Source organism: Nerophis lumbriciformis, linkage group LG04, assembly GCF_033978685.3.
Source record: "Nerophis lumbriciformis linkage group LG04, RoL_Nlum_v2.1, whole genome shotgun sequence".
In the NCBI taxonomy this organism is placed as follows: Eukaryota; Metazoa; Chordata; class Actinopteri; order Syngnathiformes; family Syngnathidae; genus Nerophis; species Nerophis lumbriciformis.
In genome coordinates this window covers 42,252,125-42,262,947 of record NC_084551.2, presented here as the reverse complement: position 1 = coordinate 42,262,947, position 10,823 = coordinate 42,252,125, and the positions used below count along the sequence as shown (strand labels likewise).

Sequence of the window (10,823 nt, the reverse complement as noted above, 5' to 3'; positions counted from 1 at the left end):
TTCACACGCCTATCTTTGGGCAGTTTTGCCCATTCCTATTTGCAGCACCTCTCAAGTTTCATCAGATTGGATTAGAAGCTTTGGTTTTCATCCGGAATGTCTCTGTATATTGTTGCATTCATCTTTCCCTCAGTGACGAATGCATTGCATCACTCAGGAGTCGAGGAGTCACACCGGAGCCGCCATATTCTTCTAAAAAAAGGTTTGTTGTGTTGAGTCATTGTGCGTCAGAGAAACTAAAGGGAATGCCCCGTGCTGCAGTCGTCAGGTGCAGAGAATAGCAAACGGCCGTAACAAAGGCACATCAAAAGATACCTGTATGGCGGTTTTGTCTCAAATATATATTTATTTCTAAAATATACCGGTAATAACTGTAATACCGGTATACCGCCCAGCCCTAGTCTGTGAGTGTCTCTGTGAGCTAGGCGAGGTTTTCTACGTTTCCTGTGTGTTAACTCTTGCAATAACAATGTTGCTACAGCTTGGACATTACACAGGTTATTTGGCGGTTTTTAGAAGCAATTTTAGAGTGATTTAGAGGCAGAATGGATAACTCCCTTTTGCTGCATTGTTAGCCACCTACAACGAGCTGATTATTACAAGTTAGAATGCACAAAAGGAGAAGAAATGTATTCTTATCTCTCATAAGGATAGGCAAAATAAAAAGCGCCATTCTCGACATTTTTTTTGTTTTGTTTGCGATGTGGGCCAATAAAAACACAACTTTGACCAGCGCTGAATCAAGCAAAGAGTTTTGTGCATTTTCATGTCCTCTTAAAGGGTGCCGGACATCCAAACGTAACAATTTCAACATTGTGGCATGTAAAAAAAATGTTGGTCCTGTTGGACACAGGAATGTGACAGAAGAAGGTTCTACATTCGTGAAGCTTGAGACGTTCCAGCAATTTAAACAGAAAGAGAAAGTGTTGTTGTCTTTATATATGTACAAACAAACATGGAGGAGAAAAGATGCTTCATCATTTATGTTTGCTCCTGACATGCGTCCAAAGTGTCTTTGTTAATTCATGCATTCGGTGTTTGTAACTCACCAATGAGCCACAGATGCAGAAATAAACATGGAGGACAATGTTGTGGTCTGAGCACCGACAACCCAGACTATAACTGATGTGTGCTGCTTTCCTCCGTTGGGTTCTTTCAACACGGTTTGTAGTCTTTTACTGATTGGAATCCATTTCATTGTTTTAGTGTTTGTGTATGTTTCAGTGACATTGTGTTTTCCTCTCCTCTGCTCTTATATCGACGTCTCCCACAGCTGTAAAGACAAGAGATCAAAATCATCTGTACGGATACACTTAGCAATACGTAATATTTTTCCTGATACACATTCAATAATACATAGTATCTTTATTTGATAACATGCAGTATCTTTATTGATACACACTTAGTAATATGTACTATCTTACTGATACACGCTTAGTAATACATAGTAACTTTAAGACACCTTAGTAATACGTAGTATATTTACTGATACACACTCAGTAATACATAGTATCTTATACAACTAGTAATACGTAATATCTTTATTGATGCACACTTAACATACATAGTATCTTTAATAATATTCAATGTTTTCACGCATTACTTACTCTTACCCAAGTTATTATTTTGATGACTACGTTTTACTCTTACTTGAGTACAATTTTTGGGCACTCTAGTATTTTGATACACACTTAGTAATACGTAGTAAATTTACTGATATACATTTTAGTAATACTTTGTATCTTTACTTAGTAAAACGTGAAGCGAAGTGACTTATATTTACATAGCGCTTTTCTCCAGAGAGTCAAAGCGTTGTACATAGTGAAACCCATAAAGATATACAAGCTGAAATAGGTCAGTATTTTAAAATATATGGTAAAATAGAAACCTACGTCTATTTTGTCAGAATGTTCCCAAAGAAGACACTTCAATTACGTGACATGACACCAGCACATCCTGGCTGTTTGGGACAACTGTAACATATACTGGACATATACAAATATCACTTTTCAGTCAACTGTTTTAGAAGTTGACTGAAAATTGATATTTGTATATGTCTCTGATGATCTGAATAACCACAAGTGTCATTAAACACATTAAAACATTACCAACAGATCCGAAGCTTTAAAGTTATTAGCGCTAGCTAATGAGCATGTAGCATTATTTGCTTCTACTGTGGTTCTTAACCTGGGTTCGATCGAACCCTAGGGGTTCGGTGAGTCGGCCTCAGGGGTTCGGCGGAGGTCAAAACACACCCGACTCATCGTGTAAATACAAACTTCTCCCTATCGGCGTATTACGGATACGGCAACAGCTGACTCATTTGCAGGTGAGTAATTTGTTGTGAGTTTATGCAGTGTGTTGGTTTTGTTGTTTGTTCATGCACGGTTCATTTTATGCACAAGTAAAAAAAACATGGCAACACTTTAGTATGGGGAACATATTCATGTTACTAATTTGCATGCTAATAAGCAACTATTAACATGCACATATTGGCTCTTAACTAGTCATTATTAAGTACTTATTAATGCCTTATTCGGCAGGGCCTTATTATAACCCTAACTCTCTAACCCTGACCCTAACCATAACCAAATAACTCTAAATGAAGTCTTCATTACTTAGAATATGTTCCCCTAGTGTCCAAATAACTCTAAATTAAGTATTTGTTACTTAGAATATGTTCCCCATACTAAAGTGTTACCAAAAACATATAACTTTATCTTGAATTTGAAAAAAAAAAAAAACATTTTATTTTTCACTAAAGAAGGGTTCGGTGAATGCGCATATGAAACTGGTGGGGTTCGGTACCTCCAACAAGGTTAAGAACCACTGTTCTACTGTATTTACATTACCACATAGCTAACAAGCTTTAATGACCACTATCTGGCCAACAGTCACATTAGAGATAAGAGTATGGAAACTAGAACTTCACATGAATGTACAGACTGTAAAAAGGCAGTAAAAAATCTTCAACGATTACTTTCAAAATAGTAAAAATAACAAACATATCATGTGCTGTCATCTGTGTCACTCTACAAAAATTCCACTTCCAACTAAAGAAAAGATGTTGCATTAAATTGCATAGATTTGTATGTTTTACACAAGCACGCACACATTCACAAACAAACATGCACACATACAGAGTACGGTTGTAGTCCAAGGACCATTAAAAATAGCTACTAAATAAATCAGAAGTTACTCACAAGGCACTCAATTATTTAGTTTTTCCAAGTAATTATTTTGATAACTACAATTTACTTTTACTTGAGTCATATTCTCAGGGCATTCAATCGATCGCAACTGGACTGCTTGGTTCGTCTAAGAAGATGTTTTGCCGCTCATCCAAGTAGGCTTAATCAGTTTGTGCTCATAGTTTTAGATTGGTCAGATCTAGTCCAGCGCCCGGTGCCAAAACCCAAATATATATACTCAAAAACCAGGAGGGTGTGCTTGGGCAAGGATGGTTTCGCCCTATCGCAGTGATTGTGTTTTAATGCAAAAGAGCAATATTGACTGTCAAAGCCAACAGTCTTTGAAATGTAATTCTGCTGTATGTGTGCTTGGTTCTCTTTAAACACGTGTAGATTGTTCAGCATTAGTGAAGGAAATTCCAAAAATGCCGTAGAAAAGGGTATAGGCTAAACACACAATACAAACATTCAAAATACACTATATTGCCAAAAGTATTTGGCCAACTGCCTTGACTCACATATGAACTTGAAGTGCCATCCCATTCCTAACCCATAGGGTTCAATATGATGTCGGTCCACCTTTTGCAGCTATTATGTTACGGCGCGTGCAGTCAGCTGCTCCTTCGTCAGCACGCGCCGCAGGACACGCCCATACACGCTCTGCTTCTGCTGCCAAGCGCCAGCACAGCTGTGCGCAATCATCAATCGACACACCTGCTGCTGATGACACCACTCCCCATACAGGCCAGCGTGTCCAGAGAACCAACGCTGGAACGTAGTCTCTGCTTGCAAATTCCCTCCGTCGCCTTAGAAGTGAGCTGTGTGCCTCACTTCTCTGGACCCCTCTGGATTCTGACTGCCTCCCTCGATCCTCGACCCCCACTTTGGACTCGGACCTCTGGACGCCCCTCTCAGCCCCACGGACCCCCGCTTGTATCACGGTTTCTCCTACCTGCCTCGCCCTACTGAACTGGTCGCCTTCTCACTCAACACGCACTTACAACAACCACTGGTAAATATTCATTGTAACGCTTCACTTAGTCCTGCAAATATACACAGTAGCATACACACTCCACCGCATAATCAAGCTCAAATAAAACTGTTGAGTTTTATTCCTGTTGCTGTGTCGTCTCCTTCCCCGCCGAACATAACATATTACAGCTTCAGCTCTCCTGGGAAGGCTGTCCACAAGGTTGCGAAGTGTGTTTATAGGAATTTTCGACCATTCTTCAGTCAGACAAATAGGTAGGGATAAAGTTATAGAGAGCTTTGAAGGTATAGATAATTATTTTGTAGTCAATTCTTTGCCTGACCAGGAGCTAGTGAAGTTTTAGCACAATGGTTGGGGATGTGATGAAACGAGGGGGTTTGGGTTATGATCCGGTGCAGAGTTGTGGTCCATTTGAAGCTTGTAGAGGGACTTCTGGGCGAGGCTGAAGAGAAGAGAGTTGCAATAATAGGTGCAGGATGTGACCAGACTGTGAACAAGGATGGAGGCAGCATGAGAGGAGCAGAGCCGGTTATTATTACGGAGATGGAAACAAGCAGAGTGAATAATGTTATTGATGTGAGGTAGGAATCTAAGATGGCACTCAAGAGAGGAGGTGAACACTGGAGAGTTGTCAATAATTCTGAAGAAACCGTTGACTTTAGAAAGTGAGGATTTTTTTTACCCATAAGAATAATTTCAGTTTTATCAGTGTTTAATTAGAGAAAGTTTGAGGCAAACGAGAATTTTATTTCAATTAAGCAGGAGGTGAGGAAGTGGCTTGGTGGAGAGGTAGAGTGGGTGTAATCAGCGTGGCAGTGGAAGTGATGGTTTTTTTTTTTGGAAGATGTGGCCAAGGGGGAGAAGAAGGTAAGTGATAAAGAGGTGGGCCTAAGACAGATTTAACAGGACACCTGTAATTAGTGCAGAATGATCGTATGTAAAGGATCTAAGCTGTAGGAACTGAAGACGGCCTGTGAGTTAAGGATGAAACCAGTACAGGAGGGTGTTAAGAGAGGAGAGTCTATTGAGGAGCATTGGGTGAGAGATGGTGTGACAGGCTGCACTCGGGTCCAGGTGGATGACTGCAAAATCAGCTGCAGTGAGGGGGTTGTTGGTGATTTTTAATAGGGCAGTTTCTGTACTGCGACGGAGGTAAAAGTCCATAGAGGGACGAGGTGAAATTGGGATGCAAACATTTATTCCGAGAATTTTTAAGATGAAAGGTAAATTGGACGTAGGAGTAAAGTTATTGTAAATGTTTGGATCTGAACAAAAATTCTTCAAAATTGAAGAAACAGCCGCTATCTTAAAAAGTGACAGAACAATTCCAGTGGATAGTGAAGAATGAATAATAGCACTGATGAGGGGAAGCAGATAGGACGGCGTGGCGCAGTGGAAGAATGGCCGTGCGTGACCCGAGGGTCCCTGGTTCAATCCCCACCTAGTACCAACCTCGTCATGTCCGTTGTGTCCTGAGCAAGACACTTCACCCTTGCTCCTGATGGGTGCTGGTTAGCCCCTTGCATGGCAGCTCCCTCCATCAGTGTGTGAATGTGTGTGTGAATGGGTAAATGTGGAAGTAGTGTCAAAGCGCTTTGAGTACCTTGAAGGTAGAAAAGCGCTATACAAGTACAACCCATTTATTTATTTATTTATTTATAGGAGAAGCAGAATTTGACCATGGTCGAAGGAAGGGCATCTTACTGACATGTGGAGGGCTTGGAGATTTTTTTTACGTAGTAGGGGATACAACAACTGGAAAAAGGCTGGCAGTGTGGAGAAGGTTCAGGTGAACAGAGAGGTAGAGAAGTGGAGCAAAACTATTATTGTGAATTTTTTCAGTAAAAAAAAAAAAAATGTCATTTTGAGGTAGTGAGGGTGGCTAAAAAATGTTATTAAAAATGTGCCAGGTGTAATAATGTGGCCAGAAATGGTACTGCAATAACGGTCAAAATTCAATAGTCCCCTCCCACTCTCTGTGACTGAGGTTGCCAGATACGCAGCCGAATCCGAATCCTACTCCTAGGAACTTCAAATGGCAATTGACGACGCTGTAGGTTTCTCTTGTTTATGCTTCTTGCAAGATGGTTTACTAAGTAATGTATTTGTAAAGTTACACAGCAATATTTTCGTCGTGAGTCGGGACAGATTGTTGGCATTACCCTGCTCAGTGGCCTTGTGGTTAGAATGTCCAATGTTCAAACCCCGGCAGTCATACCAAAGACTATACAAATGGGACTCATTGCTTGGCACTCAGCATCAAGGGTTGGAATTGGGGGTTAAATCACCAAAAAGATTCCGGAGCGCGGCCACCGCTACTGCTCACTGCTCACCTCACCTCCCAGGGGGTAGGACAAGGGGATGGGTCAAATGCAGAGGAACATTTCACCACACCTTGTGTACCATCAGTAACTTTAAAATGTCTAATTTGACCGCATGGACCATCATTGAAATAATTATATAATAATATATCATATATTATATATCACATATGATAGCAAGCCAAGGCCAACACTAAAATTATCGCCACATTTCGTTTAGCATAACTCCATGTTGCATCCAACCTGACGCACTGCATTCTCTTCCATGTACGCACATTACCATCTTTCAGTTCAGAGTGCAAATCTATGAGCCAACCCACGTTACGCATAAATCGTATGTCAATACAGAGTAGAACATCATTACATGTAATCCATTATATTGTGGCAAGCAAATACCACCCCATATGTGTTTGATGCACATACAGTACCAGAAACCGCAATTAGCCGTGCTAATTTCCTCAGCGTATTGGCATATTGAGAACGAAATAAGCCCTGACACTCAGGCTAACAAGCATATATTTCCGCCGTTAGCATATATGTCAATGTGTCATTGACCGGGCTAGCATGCTAACCTACACTACTGTGATGGTGCTTCGCTCCTAAACATTCGTTGCACGAACATACTAGCTTTGTTAGACAAGGTCATAGACTGTATTGGACAATATAGTTTATATATGAAATGTCCATTTCCATTTATTACAAGTAATAAGAAAACATAGATGCCTCACTTACCTATCAAGGAGGAAAATAGCAAGTTTGGCGTCACGACCTTAGTCCAAGTCGTGACATTAATAATATCACGACTTGGACTAAGGTGTGTTTGTTTTCCCGAGATGCAAGTAAAGCTGGATGTGGCATGGCGTGAAGGTAAAGACATTATTTATTTTACACTAACAAAGGAACAAAAAGCGCGCTCAAGGCGGAAGTACAAACTTGACTAATGAAACAAAAAGACTTGCACGGGGGCAAAAAACTATGGACATGAACAAAAGTCGCTAACTGTGGCATGAATAGAAAAAACTTACTTAACATGGCATGAAGTGCGCAGAGGTAAACAGAGTGAATGTCGCCTGGCCGACCAACAGAAAAAGACAGGCTTTAAATAACAGTGACATGATTGGTGACAGGTGTGTGAGTCCAAACGTGGAACAGGTGAAACTAATGGGTAACCATGGAAACAAGACAAGGAACTAAAAAGAGTCCAAAACCCAAACAGAACATAACTTAAACAAAACATGATCCAGACATGACAAGGGGTTGCACAGTCCACCTTCATAAATGTATTTTCCTTTGCCCGTCCACTAAAGGGAAACTGATGTTTCTGAATAATTAGTTCCAGTGCCAACAAAGATGTCGATGTTGCGGTTGTCATCGCTCACTCATCACAAGAAGGGAAATATCTACTCAACGAGAGCTGTGGTTGCTCCTTTAGGAAACACTAGCTGTGCGCAAAACCTAAATATCGCAATAACAAACTGGTAATGAAAGCGGACATATTTAAAAAAAACTCTCAAATATCGCTTAAACTTTTTTACACTCTCATGGTTTTTCCAGACGTTTCGATATTGAAGTGTGTTGCAAAAGCATGATGGAAACACTTTTTTTCGCATTTCCAGGGTACCCAAACACCGAACCGGCGAGGCGCTGATGCAGTACAACGAGGGCAGATAGGTCGTCTTAGTCTCGCTTCCGATCGGTCGACTGAGGCCGCACCGGGCCGTCTCGCAGGTCCCTTCCCGGCAATAGAGGCCGATCCGCAGGGTCGTAGAGACCCACATTCTCGAACAATGTCGAGGGGGCCCTTGAATTCGTCTGTAACTTCCTCGTTCACAATTCTCTCCCAAAGATCCTTAATTCTTGGCCGCTGCCGTACGTAAGGACTTTGCCTATGAGCGGTCAACCACTGCCGGGATTGTCAATGGCTAATTGTAATCACAGCTCCAAAACCATGGAATCGCAAAGTGTCCATCTTCCTTAAAGTAGAGTCTCGCGTGATGAGATTTTACAAGAATTACGGCTCATGACACAAAACACAGATAAGTCGCAAATGTACTTTGTCGAACATTTTGAAAAATCGCTTTTATTTCGTAAAAAATTGCAATGGAAACACAGTTATTGCTCCTTAGCGTTTTGGAAGAGAATTGCAAGCCACATGCCAGCCCCCGTGGAACAAATCAAGACGCCGTCAGAAGGGACGCAAGCTATGTGACGCAAGAGTATATTTCAGCCTTGACCCATTACTATTACTCTTTCAAATATGCATATTTTCTGTTTCTTTCGCAGAAAATATTAATACAAAAATCCATATAAAAACAGGTTTGCTACTAATTTTCTTTGCAGGTCAAAAGTGGTGACTTTTATAATCCAGCAAAATAGAGTCATTTTGAAATAGCAACCTTGTCGGTATAGTGTCAATACAGCCACAGTGTGTGTGGCGTAGTTTACCCCTCACTCACTCCTTAATGTATGTATATATGTGTATGTACATATATATTCCATCCATCCATTCCATCCATCCATCCATCTTCTTCCGCTTAGCAGGGAAGCCCAGACCTCCCTCTCCCCAGGCACTTCGTCCAGCTCCTCCCGGGGGATCCCAGGGCTTTCCCAGGCCAGCCGGGAAAGATAGTCTTCCCAACGTGTCCTGGGTCTTCCCTGTGGCCTCCTACTGGTCGGACGTGCCCGAAACACCTCCCTAGGGAGGCGTTCGGGTGGCATCCTGACCAGATGCCCGAACCACCTCATCTGGCTCCTCTCGATGTGGAGGAGCAGCGGCTTTTCTTTGAGCTCCTCTCGGATGACAGAGCTTCTCACCCTATCTCTAAGAGAGAGCTCCGCCACCCGGCGAGGAAACTCATTTCGGCCGCTTGTACCCGTGATCTTGTCCTTTCGGTCATGACCCAAAGCTCATGACCATAGGTGAGGATGGGAACATAGATCGACCGGTAAATCGAGAGCTTTGCCTTCCGGCTCAGCTTCTTCTTCACCACAACGGATCGATACAGCGTCCGCATTACTGAAGACGCCGCACCGATCCGCCTGTCGATCTCACGATCCACTCTTCCCTCACTTGTGAACAAGACTCCGAGGTACTTGAACTCCTCCACTTGGGGCAAGATCTCCTCCCCAACCCGGAGATGGCACTCCACCCTTTTCCGGGCGAGAACCATGGACTCGGAATTGGAGGTGCTGATTCCCATCCCAGTCGCTTCACACTCGGCTGCGAACCAATCCAATGAGAGCTGAAGATCTTGGCCAGATGAAGCCATCAGGACCACATCATCTGCAAATAGCAGAGACCTAATCCTGCAGCCACCAAACCAGATACCCTCAACGCCCTGACTGCGCCTAGAAATTCTGTCCATAAAGGTTATGAACAGAATCGGTGACAAAGGGCAGCCTTGGCGGAGTCTAACCCTCACTGGAAACGGGTCCGACTTACTGCCGGCAATGCGGACCAAGCTCTGACACTGATTATACAGGGAGCGAACCGCCACAATAAGACAGTCTGTTACCCCATACTCTCTGAGCACTCCCCACAGGACGGTCGAATGCCTTCTCCAAGTCCACAAAGCACATGTAGACTGGTTGGGCAAACTCCCATGCACCCTCAAGGACCCTGCCGAGAGTATAGAGCTGGTCCACAGTTCCACGACCAGGACGAAAACCACACTGTTCCTCCTGAATCCGAGGTTCGACTATCCGGCGTAGCCTCCTCTACAGCACACCTGAATAGACCTTACTGGGAAGGCTGAGGAGTGTGATCCCACGAGTTGGAACACACCCTCCGGTTCCCCTTCTTAAAGAGAGGAAGCACCACCCTGGTCTGCCAATCCAGAGATACCACCCCTGATGTCCACGCGATGTTGCAGAGTCTTGTCAACCAAGACAGCCCCACAACCAACATCCAGAGCCTTAAGGAACTCCGGGCGGGTCTCATCCAGACCGGATGCTTATATATATATATATATATATATATATATATATATATATATATATAAATATATATATATATATATATATATATATATATATATATATATATATACATATATATACATACATATATATACACATACATATATATACATATATATATACATATATATATATATATATATATATATATATATATATATATATATATATATATATATATATATATATATATATATATATATATATAAAAAGATATACTGTATATATGTAGGACAAGTGCAGAATTACAGTGTATATATATATTTTTTTAAAACATTATTTTCTGCAACACACACACACACATGGTGGAGACAGATGTGGAAAAACAGATGTGGAAAAACA

At 42.0% G+C, this 10,823-nt stretch overlaps 1 protein-coding gene across 5 annotated transcripts in view; it reads right to left on the bottom strand.

The window, feature by feature from the left end:
• Window positions 1–919: 919 nt before the first annotated feature.
• Window positions 920–10,823, bottom strand: part of adam22 (ADAM metallopeptidase domain 22) — a 224,930-nt gene continuing 215,026 nt past the window's right edge. For all 5 annotated transcript variants that reach the window (XM_061955709.1, XM_061955715.1, XM_061955721.2 and 2 more), the window contains one exon: window positions 920–1,273. In XM_061955709.1, coding sequence (XP_061811693.1) covers window positions 1,253–1,273 — 21 coding nt within the window. In that variant the 3' untranslated portion in view covers window positions 920–1,252. The remainder of the gene's footprint in view (window positions 1,274–10,823) is intronic.